Raw genomic sequence first — 23,759 nt, forward strand, 5'->3', positions numbered from 1 at the left:
AACTTTTGAATTTAAAGTATAAATACTTTCAAATTGTCTTTTGCTGTACTTCATAAAACACACTAATTTTAACTTCAAACATTCATTTTCGTTAGTCAGTCAAAAATGCTTATAAGGCGTCCAATATGGCCAGACCCTATTTTAGGTACTGTGGTTACTATAGTAAAAAGAAAGTGTTTGCTCTCAAAAAGCCTATTTGTTAGCAGGGACAGGAAGACAAAAACAAAACACATTAAAAATAAATAAGGCAATTTCAGAAACATAAGGAAGAGAGAATAATGTGGTAGATAGTGATGGAGAGGGGCTCACTTCACTGGTGGCTGAAGAAAGCTTCTCTAACACATTGCCCTTTGAGTTGAGACTTGAAGGAGGAACAAAAAATCAGCCGGTGAAAATCTAGGGGAACAACACTGAAAAAGCAGAAAGAAGAAGGACAAAGTCCTTGAACAGGATTGAGCTGGTGTATTCTGGGGTAGGCAATGAAGCCAGGGTGGCTAAAGCATAGCAAGCAGGAGGGAAAGGAGTAAGAGACATGGTCTTGGAAGTAGGGCCTTGCTGCCATACTAAAGGGTTTGAGTTCTTATTCTAAGTGTAACAGAAAACCACTGAAGGATTTTAGGCAAAGAAATAGGGATCTATTCTGATTAATCCTTTAGAAAGATCATTCTGGATCTGTGGATATGGAGGATGGATTATGGGGAGCTAAGGATGCTGTGAGACAGGGCAACTAGTTAGGACTTAAAGAGTCGAGGTCAGAGATGACGGTGGCCTGGCCTAGGAGCGTAGCAGTAAAGCCGGTATAAAGGATTATGGTGAAATGCAGTTACCATAGAAAACCAAACAGATATACCTATTTTGGCCAGTAATCTTAAAAAATATTAATGATTGGGCGCCTGGGTGGCTCAGTTGGTTAAGCGACTGCCTTTGGCTCAGGTCATGATCCTGGGGTCCCGGGATCGAGTCCCGCATCGGGCTCCCTGCTCGGCAGGGAGTCTGCTTCTCCCTCTGACCCTCCTCCCTCTCATGCTCTCTGTCTCAAATAAATAAATAAAATCTTAAAAAAAAAAATATTAATGATTATTATGAATAATAACCCCAGGAGCAGGAGGACTATGATCTACATTTCGAAGAAGAAGAATTATTATGTTTGCTACTTTCCTGCTTTAAAACAAATAAACACAAAAGCTCTAAATAGAATCAAATATTATATTTTGTCTTACTTGATAGAGGAAATGCCTCTGGATTTATAAATGACACTGTGAGGTTGAAGATTCAATGCCATTATTCATGAGCTAACTTTGCCTGTAAAGATGAGTTATCTGTAGTTATGGCCTCAAGCCTTTTCTCCTCTTTGTCCCAGAGGATTTATGAGCCACCATAAGTTAGAGAGGCTGAGGTAGGATATAAGGGCATGGCTCTAACTAGAGGTCCTTGGGTTGGGGGTTTGGGGGGGTGTGTGAGGTTAACCGGGGTGCCCATGTGGTTGTGATTCCTACCTCCAGATGCTTCTGAATCACCTATTAGCACTTTGGCAGCTCCACTACATTTATTTATCTTTTACAACCTGAATATCAGTTTTTAAGAAGTCGAGCTGCAGGGGCGCCTGGGTGGCTCAGTCGTTAAGCGTCTGCCTTCGGCTCAGGTCATGATCCCAGAGTCCTGGGATCAAGCCCCGCATCAGGCTCCCTGCTCGGCGGGAAGCCTGCTTCTCCCTTCCCCATTCCCCCTGCTTGTGTTCCCTCTCTGTCTCTCTCTCTCTCTGTCAAATAAATAAATAAATAAAATCTTCAAAAAAAAAAAAAAGAAGTCGAGCTGCAAACATTTCTTGAGCATGTACTAAATGTCAGGTATTCGGCTAGGTAATGGGGATACAGCAGCAAACGATATAGACATAGTTCCTCCATTAATGGTGTTTTGGTCACATGGGAAAGACAGACACTGAACATAAAATTATAAGCCCTCCTAACAAAAAAGGAGGTACGGGGGCAACAGGAGTCTTTAGGAAGGGGATTTAATGTAATCTAGTACGCTCAGGAATGTCAGGAAAAGCTTCCCTCAGGAAGTGACATATAAGCTGAGTTCTAAAGATTATGGGTAACATGTATCCTTGAGGAATGGTTTTAAAAACAAGTATAAGACCTTGCTAGAGAACTAACCAACGTTTACTCCCGGTGGCTATTATACAAGACTTCTAGGAATCAGTGTGAACGTGTGTGTACGTGTGAGACTCTGCAGCTCAGTTTACACATAACAAACACCTCTGGGTTACCTGTTCTCAGGGAAGGCATCTTGTTTCAATTGAAAGTTCTCATTTATAGCAATTTCGTGAGCAAGTGTCATGTTTGATAAGTTCCTTGCTGCAGCCATCACTTCGTCAAATGTTACAACCCTGGGAGGGCTTGTTGCTGAAACAAAAACAAAATGCAGTTCATGTCATGGAGGAAAAGCTGTCATCCAATGAAGCCTCCTGATGCAGACTGAATTTAAGTTATTCCAACATATAGATTCAAGGTTTTACAAATAAGAAGAATAGGGCGCCTGGGTGGCTCAGTTGGTTAAGCGACTGCCTTCGGCTCAGGTCATGATCCTGGAGTCCCGGGATCGAGTCCCGCATCGGGCTCCCTGCTCAGCAGGGAGTCTGCTTCTCCCTCTGACCCTCCTCCCTCTCATGCTCTCTGTCTCTCATTCTCTCTCTCTCAAATAAATAAATAAATAAATAAATAAATAAATAAATAAAAACAAATAAGAAGAATACATACTAAATTAGGCAGACTTCCCCGCTTACTACTTAAGACTTCAAAAATTCAAGAACTCCTTTGGTAGTTTCAGTTACTGTATTGATAATAAATTCTCAAATGTTTTAGAGACTATCTTATTAGTATAAGCTATTATAAGTTACTTTTATTGAATCACCTCATATTTTAGTACCTATTGATATCTGCATTTATTACACATACTATGCAGGAACTTGATAAAGACTACTTTTATTCTGTAAGTCGTAACTCATTAATTTAAGCAGACTCAAGATGAAATAATTGATTTTTTAAAACTGTAACTTCTAAAAGTATAGGCAGTATAGCATAATGTTTAGGTTTGATTCCAATTTTTTCCAATTGGTAGATATTATTTGACTTCACTAAGGCATAACTTACCTCCTCAGGGCTGTCTTTAGGTGATTAAATAAATTAACTGAAGAAGAACAAAGTAAGAATTTCATAAATGTAGATAATTAAAATAAAATCTGGTAAGCTGGATAACCTACTCAGTAGGAAGTAGTATATAAAGAATTATTCTACTTACTTCTAAAGATTATTCTAAAAAATTATTCTAATAAACCATGTCTTTTAAAAATTACTATTGGAACTCTTAGCTTCAATTAATTAAAAATCATTACCTCAAACAACAGTACTGACTGGCAATATTTTGCTACCTAAAATAATTTCTCAAAGAAGCAGAGGAGGAGGAGGAAGAGGAAGACCATGTGGAGGAGGAGGGGGAAGAAGAGGAAAAAATGGTGATACACAGAATTAGTAAAACCCCTCTTTAGGATGCCTGCATACCCTGTTAGAGGAGCCTCATATATAATATAAAGAGTGAGAAAAAGCACAGAAAGCTAGGTGGCTGCTAGTAAATTCTTTTCTCAATTCTCTGTCCCATTAAGATTCTTTTAAAAAATGTCTGTACCCTTGGGTCCAATAATCCAATTATATCCAAAGGAATTCCTGGAAAGGCTTAATGCACCAAGATGTTCATAAAGCACTATTTGTAACAGCAAAAAAAAAAAAAAAAGAGGAAATTAACTCAATGTCCAATGATAAATCAATGGTTAAATAAATTTATGGTATATTCATTTGATGAAGTAGTTTTAGTGTATTAAAAGTATGTTATATCATCTGTAAATGTTTTAGTTATAATTATTTTTTTTAAGATCTGTTTATTTATTTGAGAGGGGGGAGGGGCAGAGGGGGAGAGAGAATCCAGAAGCAGACTCCCTGCTGAGCATGGAGCCCAATGTGGGGCTCGATCCCAGGATCCTGAGATCATGACCTGAGCTGAAATCAAGAGTTGGACGCTTAAATGACTGAGCCACCCAGGCACCCCATGTTTTAGTTATAATTCGAAGTGAAAAGAGTCTACACATATATACACACACATATGTCTATGTGAAGAATGAATATGACAAAGTGCCACCAGCTGTCATATTTGGGTGATACTATGGGCAAAATTTTCTTTTCTTTATACTTATGTACTTTCCAAATTTTTAAAAATGAGACTGTATAAATTTAAAATAAACACAAATGAACAAACGTTTTTGAAGTGAGCATTTGATTATATTAGACATTAGTTGCTTCTTTCTGCATTTGCTTTGTCTGTTTAAGGTGTTATATTTCCTATGCAAAATGTCAATTAAAAAGCTAAAAAAAGACAAACACACTTGCTCTACACACCTCTAGCTTCCATACTCAAGGGAAAAGATATCTCCCCACTATGGCCACTTTTTTAACTTTCTCACACCCCTAGTGTAGTAATTCTCCTCGTGGGCACTTTTGTGGGGTGATTTGCACAACAGGTTTTGAAATCAGCAGGAAGCCTTTACATTATTTCACTTGCTGCCTGTCCCTTGAATTGGGCAAGTTTCCTTCCATGTAAATCAGCAATTATCAGAAAAGACCAATTTGAACTTATCCTTGAATGTCACCCAAGAAGTGATCTCAAGAGGGAGTGGCTTTCCACTACTCGAGAGAAAAGACAGGTTGGGTTTGGGAACCTGATTTATAATCAAACCAAAACAGATCAGAGACAGTAATGAAAATAAAAATGGGCAGGTTGTATACCTTTAGTGGCCACTTACTCCTGCCCTTGCAGTGCTATTACGGTACATCTAGAAAGGAAGGGGAGTCTCTACTCTGCTCTCATTCATTTATGAGTTTTCAAATCTAACACACATGTCTAGAACCAACAGCCCCCCGCCCCGCCCCCCCAACGCCTGCTCCCCTGTCAGCTTACAAGCAGGAGAGCTGGATTTGCTGGAAGAGTCGCTTGTAAAGCTCTGCCTGGAGCACTCATAGTCACTGAGTGAAGCCATGCTTTCGGAAAACCGGGAAGAGTCTGAATCGCTTGGCTGGTCCTCGCCCACACACTGCTTCTCACCATTGAAGGGCATCTTGTGTCACTCAAGTGTGGGCAAAGAGATAGTGCCTGCATAGACAAACAGACCTGCATCAACGCTCTGTGGTACTTCCACCAGCATCGCAGATGCTTCTTCCAGTGTAGACAGTTTTGCCCACAGGGGTCACAGAGTTGAAAGGCCCCAGAAGATAACCTCGTCTTTCCCATAGCAGCCAGGCTATTACCAGACCTTCAAGACTGTGTTCCAGAAAAGAGACTCCAGAGCCCTAAGTGTGAACTTGCTCAGGACATACACAGTGTGAATGTGGAACAGCTCTCAGCAATAACAGATCCTTTAAAAATGAGCAGAAGACACACAGTCTCTCTCTTCCTGGGTTTCTAAAACATGGAAGGTAAGGGTAAGAGGGTGGGGCCCTGAGGCTGGACTGCCTAGGTTAGAAGCTCATGCTGTCTTTGCCATGTGACCTTGGGAAAGTCACTAACCCACCCACCTCGAGTAAAACTGGGCTGAAAGACTAAACTTACAGAGTTGCTTGAAGATTAAATAGGATTAACCTTATTAAAGTGCTTAGCACTCAAATGTTAGTTACTATTACTGTTCCTATGGCTTTGTTTTAAGTAAACTATTTTTGAAATCAGCCTCTTTAGTTCCTTGTGAGCCTCTTGGGGAAAGGAGAAGACTAAAATCTCTGGCTGGCAAGTCTTCAGGTTCTTCTCCATTTTCCTGTGAACTGCCATGATATAAAGACTAAAGCCTGACCCTGGGTTTGCACTTGACAGCTGACTTGGTACCCACTACTACCCGATGAACAGGCACCAAAGATCCTGATTCATGAGTGAAGGAGACAGCCTCTGAGGGACGAGGGGACTTACCATACCATAAAACCAGTCCCTTGACTCTATCTACAGCCAGTGCTGTATCTGGGACATCAGACAGCCTCTCAGGTAAGAGCAGGGCACTTCGGCCCAGTCACCCCCTAGAAAGGAGATCCTGGGCACATAGGATGCCCCAGCCTGACACTAAGGGGAACCTGGCCCCGAGGAGGAAGGCACCTCAAGTCCCGAATAGACAATAATGATAGTAAGGGTTCACTGAATCTCTTTAAACCTGAACCAGCCCGTGCAATGAGGTATACAGAGCTTTTAAAGCTACAAAAACTTGAAAACACAGCCACGCATAGTATGTCTGGAAATCCTGCACAGTTTTTTCAGTGATTCCTTTCATATTTATTGAGTGCCTACTATGCAGCAGCACCAGGAAAGGTTAACAGTGAACAAAAGAGACAGCGCCCTACTCTCATGGGTCTCAAGTCTAGTTACCTACAACTGCGTGTGCTGGAGGCTAGAAGATGAGAAAAGGAGAAACAAGGCATTGCTGGGGAAGCACAAGAAAGGAGAGACCAGGTGAGACTATGGGGGAATCTAGCCTTTGTTGAGAGAAATGGTGCCATTTTTTATCCGTTGGGTGGTAACAGAGACAAGGATGAACCTCAGAGGGACTTTAATTAAAGGTAAATGCCTAAGGGCATTTGCCCCTGGCCTCACCTAAACAACCCTCTTCAGTCCTGCCAATGGTACACCTTCCTGGGCCTACCACTTTCATAAACAGAAAACCACTAACTCAGAGGCTGCCTTTGCAAGGAATCCAGTGAAGCTGCCAGGAAGCTACCACGTAGAGAGGTCTGCCTTGTCCTAGACTCCCAAGCCAACCACACAGGCTATATACAAAATAGCCTTGAACCCCTGCAACCTCAGTGGGGAAACAACCTCCTTCATCACATGCAAACTAGTTTCTACTTGAGCTTTAACTCCCATCTGCTGAGGGGAAGGGAACAGAGGACAGAAGAAAAGGGTCTGCTCTAACTCTTTCACTTCCATCAAACCCCAATCCTAAATGGAATACTTACTCTTCCGTCTAGATTTCTCTCTCTCTTTGCCAACATTTTACGTCCACTGATGGCATTTCTTGAAAATGCTACCTTCCTCAGGAAGCCTTTACTCCCTGGCCAGAGTGAATGACACTCTTCTTTCTACATCTGCAGCACATGTCCTATATCCCCACCATAGAGCTGAGTCCCTTGTACAGTTTTTCCTTCCCATGGCTACTTCTGACTCTCCTTAATAAGGCAGGGACTGTGTCTTGTCCATTGCCAGTGACAAGTATTCATTTAGTGCCAGCTGAATCAGAATCACTGAATCCCATTTGGTACAGCTTCAACCAGAACATTCGCAAACTGAAATCAGTACACACTTACAGGCCTGGTACTGCCAAAGTTAATGCTCTGGAGCAGAGGACCTACCACTTAAACCTACTTTATTAGGTTTAAGACTCAATATTCCCTGGTTCTGATCACACTCTTATTTGAATATTTTGAACTTTGTTTCCATTTTATTATTTTTTTCCCATCATTCCACCATAACAACTGTGTTCTGTATGCTCTGCTCTTAATTTTTCTTCACTTTGGCTGTTTTTCCAAGTAAAGGTGAATAAAAGCTTTCATCCATTGGAATTTATGAACTAGGTTAATAGTTATAACTGTCCATTTCATTTTTCTACTCCAGCTGAACAGCACACTTTGTAGGTTCCTTAATTGTGTTTAACAAGGCAGCAAAGTACAAAGATTTAAAAATAAAAAGATGTAGGTTAGGAGTTAGAAGGCTAGAGTCTGAGGCCTGAATCTGTCATTAATTTGCTATGTGACTTTATGCACATCACATCGGCTCGCTTCACCTCATTTTTCTGAGCAGGTTGGGCCAGCTATAAGGTCCCTTTCAGCTAGGAATTGCTAAAATTCTATAAACCCAGAGTTCCATGAGGCTTCGCTAGAAGTTCTGAGAAATTAAATGTGCTCATGGCAGACATACTTAATAATGTGCAACTATGCTTCCTTCCAAAAATTCACTGGAAGTAGAGTTTCTGGCACAGGGAATGCAACAGAAAATGTAAAAGCTTCAAAATGTTTAGACACTCTTGTTTGGATGGTAGAAGCCTCCATAGCACAACTGGGCTTTAGTGCATCCAAGGAGAAACTTTCCTTTGAAGCTCAAATGCCCATTATTATTCTATAAGGAAATTGCCTGTTTCCTCCTCTAGGCATACTAATAATACCCAGTGCATAGGGTTGGTGTGGGACAACATTTAGTCAATATATGTAGAGTGTTTGGAACAGTATCTGATAGAAAAAAACAGGATATAGATGATTGCTATTATTAATATTATTTGCATTTTTTCTTGTTATTATCATTTCAGGCATTAAAAACTCTAGAAGGGAGAACTGTTTTATCCCAAGATGATAAAAGCATATTCCCCTACAGATAAACAAGACTGCTAGTTAACCTACGACAGAGCTCTTGCACTTGTCTGAGATACTAAAGCTGAAAGCAAAAGGCCCATTCCAGTGCAAATGGTCTTCTGCAAGCTCATTCACATCTGTTCTTACTTTTCTTGGTCTCGGGTTTCCATATAAGTCATCTGGGGACAAAGCTACTTGACTCAAAAGGCATTGAGGGTAACTAGATGGCTTTAAAAACTATTTTGGATTCTCTCTTAGAATAGTGATAATAAAACCAGTCTATTTCTTTAAGAAAGGTAATGCTTCTCATACTGACAAACTTAGACCCACTTAACTTTCACCACTGCCAATCACAAGCAAACCACACAACTTTTAAGAAACACCACATCTCATCCTACCTGGAGGATTTACTACTGGCCAAAGATAAAGTCAAAGGTGAAAACAGTGGAGAACTCCAAGCAAAGCCTCCAACACACAGTGGGTCTCCTTATTCAAGGAGAATAATCACATTCTTACTACATTCTTTCTCATTTAATTAAGTTCAATATTATATAATTTCTTCCAAGACCAACGATTGGGATGCAGCTGACACTTAAACATTTATTGTTGAATGAATGGCAATATGATCATTGACATTTTAGAGATGAGGAAATGTACAGGGATCCCAAAGGGGATAGTTCTGTGTCCCACGACAGATAGAAGGGAAATGGGTTTTTTTAATTTGCTAGTTGACTCCTTAGCCTGTGTCCACACTACCAACTTTACTTCTTTATTTCCTTTTCATAGCAAACTCATCTGCAAATGGTCCAGCACAGATTCAGGATTAGAAAGATCCACCAGTGACAATGTACCTGTCCATGAAGCAGTAAGAACACTGGCTCTGGAATCAGGTGGACTGGGTTCTTGATCCTGACTCTTGGTATTTACTGACAAGAGAGAGGGAACTTAGCTATTTGTAAAATGGGGCTAATAATAGTATCTACCTCATAGAATTGTTGTGAAGATAACTGAAATAGTCTATGTAAAGTATTTAAGCTCCTAGTAAGTGCTTGACAGATTGTCAACTATTATTTTCTCACTAAAAGAAATTATGATTTCCAGGGCGCCTGGGTGGCTCAGTTGGTTAAGCGACTGCCTTCGGCTCAGGTCATGATCCTGGAGTCCCTGGATCGAGTCCCACATCGGGCTCCCTGCTCGGCAGGGAGTGTGCTTCTCCCTCTGACCCTCCCCCCTCTCATGTGCTCTCTCTCATTCTCTCTCTCTCAAATAAATAAATAAAAAACCTTAAAAAAAAAAAAGAAATTATGATTTCCAAACATGTCAATGTCATAAAAACAAAGAAAGGCTGAGGACATGTTCCAGATGAAAAGAGACTTGACAACTGAGTGCAACAGATGATCCCTGACTGAATCCTATACCAAAGAGGGAAAAAATGCTATTATTGGATCAATTAACAACACTGTTACAAACTTTACTGTCTGTATTACAATGTTAAATTTACTAAAGTTGATAAATGTACTGTGACTACATATTAGGAATAAAGGGCCATGATGTATGCAACTTTCTCTCAACTAATTTAATGAGAAAAAGAAAAAACAATAAGGCATATGGAGCAAAATGTTAACAGATGAATATGAGTAAAAGGTAGACAGTAAGGAGTTCTTTGTAGTGTGTTCTTACAACCCTTTCTGTAAGTTTGAAATTATTTCCAAGCAAAAGATTAAAAGAGAAGTACTAAACCAAAACTTCAAGTCTAATTCAGAACAGTCGGGCTCCTCTAATTTTTAGATTTTGATTGTTCCCACTGTTGGGATAGCTTAGATACTGTTCTATTACAAAAGCTCTTCTAGACAGTCTGGCTTGTCCCAATGTCCTTCTTGAACAGTGTCTAGAGAATCAAACAGGAAATAGGCCAGAGCCCTTCAGAAGAGGCACAATAAATCATCCCTTTTAAGAGTTCATCTCCAGGTGGCTTCCCTTTTCTTAAGAAGTTTCCTGGCAGGGACGCCTGGGTGGCTCAGTCGGTTAAGCGTCTGCCTTTGGCTCAGGTCATGACCCCAGGGTCCTGGGATCGGGTCCCACATCGGGCTCCTTGCTGAGCAAGGAGACTGCTTCTCCCTCTGCCTGCCTCTGTCTCTCTCTCTCTGATAAATAAATAAACTCTTAAAAAAAAAAAAGTTTCCTGGCAATGGTTTATATTCCTCTGTGATTTGGCCTCTGCCTACACCATCCCGTATCACTCTTCCCCTAACCCTTCTGCTACAGACACAATGGCTTTCTTCAGTTTCCTCAGATATGCCAAACTTCTTACTTTGGAGCACTTGCACCTGCTATTCTCTCCTGTAGCATGTTCTTCTCCCGGATCTCCATGGGATGGGCTCCTTGTTGTCATTCAGGTTTGAAATTAAACATTACAACTTCAAAGTGACATTCCCTGATATCCTCACTCCATCTAAATTAGCCATCTAGAGCTGAGAACACTTCCTGGGATAGAGGGGGAGCCAGAGGAGTCTCACTGATGAACAAATTAAGCCACACTCCTATTCATATTACAATTTGGGGCTTCCTTCTCTCCTGCCTCACTCACATTGCTCATATTCCCATTATGCAGTCACTTAAAGTACTATACTTGCTATTTACATATCTGCCTCCCCACTAAATTTTAAGCTGCTTGCAGGAAGGACTATGTCTCTCTCCCCTTTCCAATTCCCAGTGCCTGCCTCAACACATTTCCCAGGCACCTATAATTCAAACTAGCAAAGACTCAGAATTCCAGAGCTTAAAGAAATGTTTACATTGTGTCTTTCCACTTTCTTAATGCTCCTTGATAGTAAATAATAACAATTAGAGCTAATAGTTACTGTGTGCTTATTATATCCCAGCCCCCATAAGTGCTGTAAGTGTTTTATCTCCTTGAATCTTTATCGTAACCTTGTTAGCTGAGGTATTGCTATTATCCCCATTTTATAGATGAGAACCTGAGGCTCAGAGAGGTTAAATTACTTGCCCTAGGGTTCACAGTAGTGGCAGAAGCACCGCTGAAATCCAGGCCATGAATCCCTATAGCCCATGCTTTCTACCACTCTAGGATGGCTGCAGAAAATTCGGTGTGCTGCTCATTCTTCCCACTCTCAGTCTGCCAAATCGATCTACCCAACACCACGTGGATACTTGCATATGTGGTAATAAGCTGACCTTACCCCGGGGTGGCAGCTCAAAGTGCTATACCGTGAAGGGCATCACTGAAAGAGTCTATTGTCCAAAATAATTCTCAACCACCCCACTAGAGTAAACGAAAATCCTCTATCAGGGAGCCATTCTTTAAGTACTGCAAAATCCCTAGTTAAAACCCACATATTATCAGAAGTCTTAACTGCTTACAACTAATATAAAAAACATTTTGGGGTGAATTATTCAGATTTTCCAGCAGCGCTCTGGACAAGGAATGGAGCCCAACCAGTTAAAGTTGGGTCGTGGAAATGAGAAATTTCAAGAGCTATCTAGTGGGTGTCATCCTTGAAGACCAGGTCAAGGTCATATGCAAAGACAAGCATTCACATATGTGTAGTAAAGGGCAAGGAGTCAGAAGAATAAGACCGGGCTCTGAAGGAAAAAAAAAATTGTAGATGGTGTGGAAAATTGCCATCTTCTGCAAATGCTGCTTTAGAACCAGTCCCAAACAGCAGTGCTAAAAAGTTATTCATAAGCAGCAAGGCATAAACCACAGAGCAGAGAGAGGTTCCTGCTCCATTCAGCTAGAGAATACGGGTCTTCATCAAATTAGAGCCAACAAAGAGCTAGATAAAAGCCAACAAGCCAGGCATTGTCTAAGAAAGCAGATGTTCATGCAACATGTAACATTACAGCATCAGGGAGAAGGATTTCTAGGCACTTTTCACACTTGGAAACACTTCTCCTCCCACCCCTGGCTGGCCAGTTTAATACCTGTGCTTCCTCCTCTGGGGGCCTCAACCCCTCACAGGATGGCACTGAAGCTGCTTCCACACATGACTGGGTATCTTCAGCCCTGGGCCACTTCAAGTGAGGCAACCCACAGGCTGCCAGAGTGATGTATGAAATCCCTGGAGGCAAGAGGACAAGGCAGGCAGGGAGCCACCTAAAGTGGGAACCACTGCGATAACCTACCTCATTCTGATCGGCAGGTGGCAAAGAGCAGGGTCTCTGGCTGGGCTGGAGGCCATGAGACCACAGGGATCTTGGGGGCGGAGGGGCCCACTGGGGACAAGGACAACTTGCCTGGTTTCTCAAGGTTAAAATAACAGGACAACCACCTAGGACAATTATTTCCCAAACTTCAGTCATTTGGCTACCACTGTTGACGCCTGTTTCCACATCTCCATGCTCATCTCTACCCTAATTTATCAATCACTTCTATCTTGACTAGATTTTTGCATTTAAATACATTTATTTTAAAAGGAAACTTTGTATCATTGTGAAATTGCTTGTTTAGTGGTTTTCCCCAATACTAACGAAAACGCAGAACCCTGTTCGTCCTCGTGCCATCTCCAATCCGCGCTGTTCCCCCCAGTGGTGCCATCCAGCGGCGCGGCTTTGGGAAGCGCGAGCCATCTCCGAGAGGCCAGGGTTCGAGCCCGGGGCCTGACCAGCATCTCCCGCCTCGTCGCCTGACAGTCGGCTCGAGCGGAGGCACCGGGAGTCTGCACAGCCCCCCTCCCGCCGCCCCTCCCCTCCAGCAGCACGTTTCCTGTCAAAACAAACCCTTGGGGGAGGGGACGGCGGAGGCCGAGCCGAGTGCCAGGGAAACCCCGGCAACAAACCCCCAACACACGCTTCGCGCCGCGCCCGGCCCCCACCGCGGCCCCGCTCGCCCACCCGCGCTGGGCGGGTGTCGCAGGCGAGAGGGGCCCCCACCCGGAGCCCGGGGGGTGGGAAGCCGTTCGCAGCGCTGTCGCTGGCATGGGGCCAGCAGGATGTAAACAGGAGCCAAGCGGCCGCAACCCCGCCGCCTCCGGGACCCGAAGCCCGCGGCTATGCTAACACCCGCGGCGGCCACTCGGTGCCCGCGCCCCGCTCCCACGCGGGACGCCGGTTCGAGGTCAAACAAGGGGATGGGGGGAGCAAGAAGCGGGGCTTTAACGCCCCTGGCACCGGAGTCCCAGGACAGAGTCCCGAGGTGGGTCGGGGGAGGCCCTCGGGCTGCGCTGGGGCGAGGTGTCCGGGTCCACTGACCCGGGCCGGTCACCTCACAGCCGGCGACCCCCTCGCCCGGATGGATACGCACCGGGTCCCGCGCAGAGACAGGAGGAGGAGAAAGGCGACTGAGTGAGCCTGGGTCGGGGTCTCTGGGTGTCCCCTCACCGAGCACCGCACAAGCACCTCGAAAACTCACCGGCCCGACAACCCCCAACCTCCGGGTCTTCCCCCCACCCGCTCCCGCCCCACGCGGTATTTAAAGGGCCGGGAGGGACTCTGAGGAGACAGCCCCGGCGGAGCAGTGTAACCGGCGAGCGGGGGAAGACGGCCCGCGGGAGAGGAGGAAAGCCAGGTAACTGCTTGCTCCGACCGCAGAGCTCTGACACATCTGACCTACTACAGAACAGTTTTCCTCATGTTTGATGAAAGAGGCCGAGAAGCGCTTGGATTGACGTTGTTCTGCATGCGAGAGGAAACGCCCCCCCCGTGGGTTTCGAGTGGTGCGGTCCGGGGACTGCTGGGCGGGGAGAAAAGTGTTTACGGAACTGGGGCAGCGGTGCCGCCGGGAGCGCCCGGCGTTGGAGGCGGGGCTGTCGGGCGCTGGGGGCGGAGCCGAGTGAGGAGGGGTGTCCGGGGGGTCTGGGGCGGAGCGGGGGCGTTGGGGGCGGGGCGAGGCTGCTTGCGGACCCGTTTGTGGCGGGGCTGGTGGAGCGCGGGCCTGGCTCGGGCTTCCGGGGCGCACCACGGTGGATAATGGAACATGCTCCCCGGCTGCGGGTGGAACTTCTACTACTGGAACACCCCTCATCTAGGCGGGGCGATCCAAATTGGGTGCCCACTATCACGCCGCCCGCACACTCACAACCCAACAGACAACGGGGCAGGTGCGTTCCCACGTGCGCCAGCAACCAACCTTGTCACCTACATTTCTGTCTGCACCTCCACAGAAACACCGGCCCAGATTTACATATGGCTGGACTGAAAGATTAGCTCCTGGGAGTCACACCCTCCCAGGTTGTCTGAAGACGTAAACTGCAAACTTTGCGTGCACGCAAAAGATAAAGCCTCTCACTTCCTCTGAAGTTCTGGGCAGCACCTCTCTGCCGGAGAATTTTCGACATTGGTTAATGTAAATAAGCAGCCCTAGCGTGGGTTCTGTTCAGCTCTTGTGGGTGTGTATCTTGTGGATGTACAGAAACACCAATTCCCTAACCGCACACATAAAAACCACTGTATCTTCTGTAAATTGGCATTATTTGGGAGAAAGTTTCATGCAGGAATGTTAAGTGAATTTTCTATAGGCTGAAGTATTTCTATTTCGTGCTGAAACCATGTCTGAACCGTGGAGGCAAAATTGGTTCTAGAATAAACCAGACAGGCAACATTTTAAAGGTGGATAGAAAGCCAGTCATCCTAGATGGAATAATTCAAGTTGGGGTTCAACCCTGGCTCTGACATTAACTACGCAGCAGATCTTGGTCAATGGATAACCAATGATAACTATCCCATTGGGTTATGGTGAGGATGGAATGAGATAAAGCATCTGAAGTGCTTACAGCTGTACACAGTAAACACTAGTCAGTGTTAGTTATTGAAACTATCAGGCAAATCACTCTGAACAAACTTGGCTGCTGAGCTCTATAAATTTGTATTTGTGTCTCCTTATGCCACTCTCCCCTCCCTTCTAAAATATACAACTTGATACAAATCAAAAGATCAAGGATAAAATGCTGTTGCCACCCATAGGTTCTTTCCTGTGAGCCTGCCCTGGTTTCTATTGTTTGTTGGAATCAGCAGTCAGGGTAACAGAAGCCTCCAATTTCTATTCTTGCCAAATAACAACCACCACTCAAAGGTCATCACCACCCTAAAAACTCCACAATAGAAGGATTAACCAAAAATATCCCCCCAACTTTTGGACACTGTGACAATGACACATTGCAGCTTTGCTTCTTTTTGTTAGCTTTATAGGCACTTGTTAAGTATTGTTTTTGTGTTATTACATAACTTGGAACAGGTGAGCATGAGTCAGGAAAGTTGTCCAGTCTACCTGGGTGACCAGCGGCCTGACCCTAGGCATGGCACTTATTTCAAAGCTCAAATATGTAACTCTCAAAACCACAAGGAAGCAATTTTTTTTTTTTTTTCAAAGCAGATGAGTCAAGTTTCAGCATGTGCTGGGGTGAGAACCTTAAGGTGGAGGAAGTGGGGTAACATCAGTGACCCACACTGGGGAGAGAAAATATCCTGGAAACACAATCAACTGTTACTTTGACATTAAATAACTTGCTATCTGGAAACCTTTTGGTCAATTACCTGACCAACCGCCCTCAGTCTGGCTTGTTTATAAAAAAACCACTTTGAAAAATATAGTACTATAAAAAATTAGGCAGTTCTCCTAAAAAATGAGCCTTGTATCGCATTCTTGCTCAGAGAGCACAGGCAGTCATAGAATAAAACCTTCCTTGCTCAGATTATGTTCATGACCTTTTGGGGGAAATGTCTAAAAGGCAAACTCTTTAGTAAGTAAGCTTTTTATTTATTTTCACACCTAATTTTTCTAACTTTCCCTTTTGAACCACTTAGAAAATTCACAGTAATGCAGTTTGTTTACTATAAATTATGCAACAGTCTAAATTTGTTCTATTGCCTTTGGCACATACATGACGAAGGGCTGATCAAAATTATTGCCAGGTGAAGAACTAGAAATACTTATTTTCTTTTTACACATCATAAATCTGAGTTTTAAATTATAATGAGCCCTTGAAAAAAATCAAAAGATCCTCTAATGGAATTTGAATATGGATTTGTAACCTCTCAACCATTTAACTTATATAGAGGAGCTGCATCTTGTGCTGATTTAGCACAGTATAAATTCAACTATATGGCCTCAGATGGGACAGGGTGCAGGGAGCACAACAGAATAACTTAAATACTGACAGTGATTTTGCCCCCTGTTCTCTCTATGGGAGTTGTGAGGCTTCTCTTCCTGAGTTGATCTCAGTTTCCAAGCTTCTGATTACATTCCAAGCTTCTTACCAAGGGCTGGCTTCATGGGTATGCAAACTGAGCAGGTGCACAAGGCCCTACACTTGGAAGAGCCCTACACTCAGTTTAATGCTCTGCTGCTGCCATCTTGAAATTCTTCATAATTTTTCAATGAAGAGCCCACATTTTCATTTTGCACTGGACCTTGCAAATTATGTAGCTGGTCTTGATCTCACCACACAGAACATCAGTCTAGAGTTTAAAGGTGCTTATTTTCCCTTCACCTTTTCAAATCAATTATTTTATCTAGTGCTCAGTTGAAGAAACATAACCTGTTTCAATGCCATAGGCAAAAACAAACAAACAAAACCAAAACATAAGTGGGTATATCCCAGGTCTTATGGCCCATCAAAGGACCTTTCAAAGATAATTTTGACTGCATGTGATTTTGACCTTATGTTCTCCCTTTGGAAATTAACCCCTCACATAAGATATGATTTCACTGTAGTGGAAAAATTGATTGCTTGGAATACCATCCCTTTTTCTCTCCCCTGTCCATCTTAAGGTGCTAGGAAGGGCTAAAAAGCAGCAAGGGTTGGGGAGAAAGGCAATAGAAAGTAGAAGGTAGAAAAAAAAATTGGCTAATATAAACTAGGTAATTGGTAACTAAATGTTCAAAATTTGACCACACCTTCTCATCAGCTTTTGCCATTCCTTTTCTTTTGGTCTTGAAGATAAAGGAGATTTAGATCACTGACCAGTTTTGACCATTTATCAAAATGTTGATGCTTGATCAAATTTCTAAAGCACAAGAAACAGTTTTCCCCTTGACTTCTCTGACCTGAATTAGCATAAAATTGGAGGTTACTTCTCATTTCAGTTGCCTATACTCTCACATCTGGACACAGACCCAGACGTACTCTCCTCACATACTAAAAGGAAAAATGTTTTTAGAACCCACCCATCCCTCTTTACCCTCCATGTGCCCCCTTCACTTACCTGGAAACCACTGTTGTCCCCTGGAAAGCAAAGAGAGTGATGACCAGGAGGGAAGACAAGGCTGGGCAGGGAGTGGGAGGGGCCAAGGAGAGGTGAAGCTCTAAGGAGCACCTATGAGAAACCAGAGAGGTGTTGGCACAGAGCCCTGATCAAGACAGTCACTGTCTTTACCCCACCTCTGAGCCAGCAGATGGTCACGTTCTAAATGCCTGCCCAGTCCGTCCAACCACAGATGAACATTTATGCCCTCACTTTAAAAATCCATTGGAATACCCAGTGGGGTACAGGAAGAACTTCTAAAATAAGAGGCAAAACCCAGAAGACATAAAGGAAAGATTTAAGAAATGTGACTCCTCAGATAGACTGTTTAATACAAAAACATGAGTTATAGAACAATGATTGTGGGGTGATACCATTTCTGCTTAAGGGAGAGCTTGCATGAGAGCATATGTGTATATTGTATTTATAAAATGCATAGAAATGGACTAAAAGAATTCTTAATCTCAGGAAACAAACTGAAGGTTGCTGGAGTGGGGTGTGGGGTGGGAGGGATGGGGTGACTGGGTGATAGACACTGGGGAGGGTATGTGCTCTGGTAAGTGCTGTGAATTGTGTAAGACTGTTGAATCTCAGATCTGTACCTCTGAATCAAATAATGCAATATATGTTAAGGAAAAAAAAAAGAAGATAGCAGGAGAGGAAGAATGAAGGGGGGGAAATCAGAGGGGGAGACGAACCATGAGAGACAATGGACTCTGAAAAACAAACTGAGGGTTCTAGAGGGGATGGGGGTGGGAGGATGGGTTAGCCTGGTGATGGGTATTGAGGAGGGCACGTTCGGCATGGAGCACTGAGTGTTATGCACAAACAATGAATCATGGAACACTGCATCTAAAACTAATGATGTAATGTATGGGGATTAACATAACAATAAAAAGATTTTTTTAAAATGGACTAAAAAGTGACCCTCCAAACTGTTTCAGAGGTAGATTGGTCGATGTTCCTGATTTATTCTATATACATACCAATGGCTTATTTCTTTTCCACTGAGAATGTATTCATTTATATATTACTCTGTAATTCACACTGCCATACGATGGTACTACTCTTACCATTGTATGCCCTCTTAAATATACCTTCGTGCTGGTGGGCTAACACTACACAATAAATAGCTTTCCCATCTTTTTATTCATATTTTTAAAAGTCATGGTAACAAGTGGAACTTTTCATATAAACTATAGAAAGGAATAGATTTGCAAAAGATCCCTCACTATAATATTTCAAAATTATTTCTGCTGTGAAAGTAAAAATGATCACTTTTTAGATTGTTCCTTTCAAGTCTAACTCTTAGACAATCCAGGTGCATGGAGTTTACCTTCATTTAAAATACATGTTGTGCCCCAACATGTGACCTCTAAGGGTTTTCTTCTTTTGATGATAAACTGGACAGGCATTCTTTCCCAAAGTGGTATGAGTCTTAAATAATTATACTACCTTTTGAGGATGAAAAATTGAGAGCCCTGAACATGCAGACGTCTGTACAGTAGCTTTTACCTGAGTTCCTGTGTTTTCGAGTGGAAGGTATTATATCAGGGCACTGAGGGTTTATGACTGACCAAAGTGATATTCAGTGACTCACTGAATTGGTAGGTCAAGAATAGAAACCAGAACTCATTTCATGACTTACTCTATAAATGCACATGCACGTGTACACACACACACACACACACACACACACATATGCACGTGGGTGGTGTCACATGCAATGTATTACCCATTGGTGGCACAATTATCTAATTTCCATAAGAACCTGTCAACATGCATACCAGTGCTATATCAACTAAGTGCTCAGAGTATTTATAAGCACATTCCATTCCATTACTCTAGAAGGGTGCTCATGCCTTCCAGAAAGCAAGGAAAATGGATTGCTGCCAGCTCTCCTAAAATATGAAGCTGTTTATGTTTCTCTCATATATATATATATATATATGAAGCAGTCAGAGAAACCAAAAAAAAAGTAAATTTTGCTGCAAGAAAATCTGGAGTAAAGAACAATTATAATGGGGCACCTGGGTGGCTCAGTCGGTTAAGCGTCCGCCTTCGGCTCAGGTCATGATCCCAGGGTCCTGGGATCGAGCCCCGCATTGGGCTCCCTGCTCTCCTGCAAGCCTGCTTCTCCCTCTCTTGTGTTCCCTCTCTCGCTGTGTCTCTCTCTGTCAAATAAATAAATAAAATCTTAAAAAAAAAAAAAAGGAACAATTATAAGGCATTTCTGGCCAATTCCCTAGAGGCATTCCCAGCTATGACACAGTTTATGTTACAGGTTCACCTGCGTGTACCTAATCAGCAAATCCTAAAAAGCCGAGTGCAACGTAATTGTGTACATGTGAATATTAATGCTCAAACTGAATTCTTTATTTAAAGGAAGGCTACTGTGGTTGTACTGTAAGTTAAAATTTTTAAAAAATTTACAAGTTTATGGGGCGCCTGGGTGGCTCAGTCGTTAAGCGTCTGCCTTCAGCTCAGGTCATGATCCCAGGGTCCTGGGATCGATCCCTGCATCGGGCTCCCTGCTTGGCGGGAGGCCTGCTTCTCCCTCTTCCACTCTCCCTGCTTGTGTTCCCCCTCTCGCTGTGTCTCTCTCTGTCAAATAAATAAATAAAATCTTTAAAAATAAATAAATAAATAAATAAAAATTTACAAGTTTATGTAGATCAAAACTTTCAAAGAGCAGATCAATTTAGGTACAGACTAACCTTATATAAAAAGCAAATGTAGTATGGTGGAAAGAAGATGTGCTTTGGATTCAGGCAGACCAGAGGGCTTATAGCCATGTTCTACCACTCATTATACATATGCCTTTATCATCACTGGTGTAAAATGGGGATAATGGTGTTGTGGGGGCCATTTGTCATTTTGGTGGCCCAGCTTCCCAAATGGCAGTCTTTAGCAGATCATCCCTGCGGCATGGTCTTAGGTGTGGGTGACTTCCTTTAGTTCCTCCCAAGCCTGGTTTTTCAGCCTTCGTCTAAATTCCATGAACTACCCAAGAGCAGTTGGTACGTCTATTCAAAGGAGGTGTCTGTTATTTGCCACTAGGCATCTTGACTAGGACAAATACCCCACAGTTTGTTGGAGAATTAAAAGATAATATGTATAAGGAGTTGAGTAGAGTCCTAGGTACATTGTATGGATCAATTAACTATAGGTACTAATATCACACTCTTGTTATTTACTGATGTAATATTCACAGTTTCAACTGGTCCTGAGCAAGTTAGAGGTCTGTGACATGTGATATTATGCCAAGGAACCAATTTGAATCCACAAAGTTGGTGGTACAGGAGCCATTTACTCAGCTAATGAGTGAGCCTAACATATCACCCAATATTTACATGTCAATGTGAATATTGCTATTCTCTCCTCATTAGACCAGTAAGTCAGGATCCATTCAGAAAAACAAGAGTCTGTTCCACTTAGTTCAATTGAGGGAATTCAATGGGCAGAAGCTATTATACACAGGAAGAGCTCAAATCCTCTTATGGGATGGCAAAATAACCCAGATTATAGAATCAGTGGGTAACGACTTCCATCCCTAGAGCTAAAGGAACAAAGGGACAAAAGCAGAGCCTGGGAGTCAGGACTGTCCAGTGGGAGGTGAGACCACAGAAGAAGGGACTGAGGAGAAGAAGGTAGAACCCTAGGGGAGATAAGCCACCACTGGAGAGGTTTTTTTTCAAGGTGTGGTGGTTGGGGGTTGAGGGGAGGAAAAGGAGGGACTGGAGTGGGGGCTTCTCCCCTCTTCCCATCCTCCTATCGCCCTCCAGGGCCACCCATTAGCCAAACCCAGCCTGAAGCCAGTTAGCAAGGGAAACTGGGAAATGTAGTATCCTGGGTTCAGTCCTCCCTGAACACACAGCAGAGCAGGGGAAGGGAAGAGAAAGGATCTCTGAGCAAGTGGAGAAAGAGCCAGATGACAAGTATGGTAAATTTCATTAAGGGTAAGAAAGGTCATCTATATTTTTAAAAGTTAAGTCTGATGGCATTTTATCAGGAGAACTACATTCTAGATTGATATTTGCTAATTGGGGCACTCAAGAAATACCCCAGGATTCTATTTCGTAAAGCTACACTTAGTGGGGGAGCCATTCTTATGATGCCTAGTGCAAAGTCTTGCATGTGTGAGGCACTCAACAAATGTTTATTTTATAAACAATTCTATAAATGAGTAAAGACTATATCGGTTAAACACTTCACCCCCACCATTGTTTGGAACATTGTTACCAATGGGAATAAAAGGGGAAAATAAGGACCATAGCTGGTATCTTCATTATAAGAGAAGGGTGAGAGAGCTAATAAAAAATGTATTTGAATTGGAATCTGATTCTCTGCTTTTACATGTTCAATTTAATTTTTCAAAATTTGAGAGAGAGAGCTGCACGCAGTTGCAGAGGGGTAGAGGAGAGAGAGCCTTAAGCAGACTCAGTGCTAAGCTCAGAGCCTGAGACTCAGGGCTCCATCTCACAACCCCGAGATCATGACCTGAGTTGAAATCAAGAGTTGGACGCTTGACTGAGCCACCCGTGTGCCCTGTGTTCAATTTAATTTTAAGAAATATTTATTGACTGCCTGTTATGTGCTGGATATCAACAGATGCAAGGAAAATATCAATGAGCAAGAAACCACAATCTTCGGCCTTTTGGAATTCACAGTCCAGGGAGAAGCCAGGCAAAGAAATGGGCTATTTTACTACTAAATGACAAATGCTCTGAGTGGCTAAGAGCAGAGATATAGAGTCAAACAGGCAGATCAGGGGTCTAATGCCTGCGCTGTCATGCGTTGAGTGATTTGGGGCAGGTTAATTTGTCTAGGTTCAGTTTCATCCGTAAAATGGGTGAGAAATGATACCTCCTTCCTAGTATTACACACATGGGAAAATAGCGGTGCTCAGTAAAGCCTAGCAATTTTTTTATTATTATTATGTACATTATTATTATTTATATATAAAATATATAAATAAAACATACCTTTATGTTTTATTATTATGTACATTATTATTAGCTCAATAATGCACACATACTCTCTCTCTCTCTCTCTCTATATATATAATAGTACACTCTATTATATTAAGAACAATTTCCCCCAAACTTGGGTATTCATCCAAACGTTGTCCAAAAACTTAGAAATAGGCAAAAGGGATTACTGGATGTCTTTTCAGTGTAGTGCTATGTAGTACCTTAGAGTGGCAGACGCATTCAAGGATTAACTGATTCGCTAGGACTCTGTACCCTCGTTGACTTCCTATTTACTACTGGTTCAGATATCTTACAATTTTGGAAAGGTAGATGTTCATTTATTGAAAACTGATAACAACACAGATAATTCTTGTCTAGTACCAATACGAATGAAATGAATTCTGTTCCATAGAAAAGATAACCCCAAAGGTTTATTGTTTATTGCCCTGTAAGACATTAGCCAATTTTGTAACTACCCAGTCATCTTATTCTAAGATTTTTTTTTTTAAATGCCTTCGTGATGGGCTGTATAAACCTCTGTTGCTCAAATGTTCCTGAAATTGGCTTTATCATTTTACTGGCTACTCCCCTTTAATTAATAAAATGAATACTTTTTAAAGCTCGAGTTTGTGCTATTTTATAGAGTCACGTATTTCACTTTTTGGCAATCATCCCTTCACCAATAGAGGTCAATCCAAGCTGCTGAGGAAGAGCATGCAATGCAGACCTGAGGACATGTTGTGCTACCCAGAGACAGTGTTATCGAAGGAGAGACAGGGATAAAAAGTTAACTCAATTGATTAGATGCAAGTTCATAGGTACAGTATTTGGGTTAAATTTATTGTAGAAAACTATGGTTAAGGTTAGCCTAACGGACGTGGAAGAAACTTGGCACCGCTTAGCTAAGGATCTGGATTGGTTTGAACTATTTGGTGGTGTTTTTACAGTTTTCAAAAAATGGCAGGAAATGGCCCACTTTGGTGCCTCCTGCAGACTGGGAGGTTCATCATTCTTGCTATATGAGCTGAAAAGATCACTGCATTTTCTAGATCTAGGCGGACAGTGCTGAGAGATTTCCTCAGGGGCCCAGAACTGAAAAAAATAAGCTTGGTGTAGAGGACATTGCCATGAGTCGGTTTTAGCCACAGATAAATTATGCCAG

General features: G+C 42.7%; 1 protein-coding gene across 15 annotated transcripts in view; it reads right to left on the bottom strand.

Moving 5' to 3' along the window:
* Positions 1 to 23,759, bottom strand: part of TCP11L2 (t-complex 11 like 2) — a 79,608-nt gene that overhangs the window by 34,512 nt on the left and 21,337 nt on the right. For 2 of the 15 annotated variants that reach the window (XM_045872678.2, XM_054506854.2), the window contains exons 1-3: positions 13,687 to 13,844; positions 5,008 to 5,199; positions 2,270 to 2,405 (exon numbers count right to left, since the gene is read on the bottom strand). In XM_045872678.2, coding sequence (XP_045728634.1) covers positions 2,270 to 2,405; positions 5,008 to 5,164 — 293 coding nt within the window. In that variant the 5' untranslated portion in view covers positions 5,165 to 5,199; positions 13,687 to 13,844. Of the gene's footprint in view, positions 1 to 2,269; positions 2,406 to 5,007; positions 5,200 to 12,368; positions 12,510 to 13,686; positions 13,944 to 17,585; positions 17,697 to 19,654; positions 19,799 to 23,759 lie in introns of those variants that run through there. The other 13 variants (XM_064590681.1, XM_064590682.1, XM_064590678.1 and 10 more) reach the window with 11 other exon arrangements.

The sequence above is a fragment of the Mirounga angustirostris genome, unplaced genomic scaffold, assembly GCF_029215605.1.
Source record: "Mirounga angustirostris isolate CCGP_5_RB_7025 unplaced genomic scaffold, mMirAng1.0.hap1 SCAF_5, whole genome shotgun sequence".
Lineage (NCBI taxonomy): Eukaryota > Metazoa > Chordata > Mammalia > Carnivora > Phocidae > Mirounga > Mirounga angustirostris.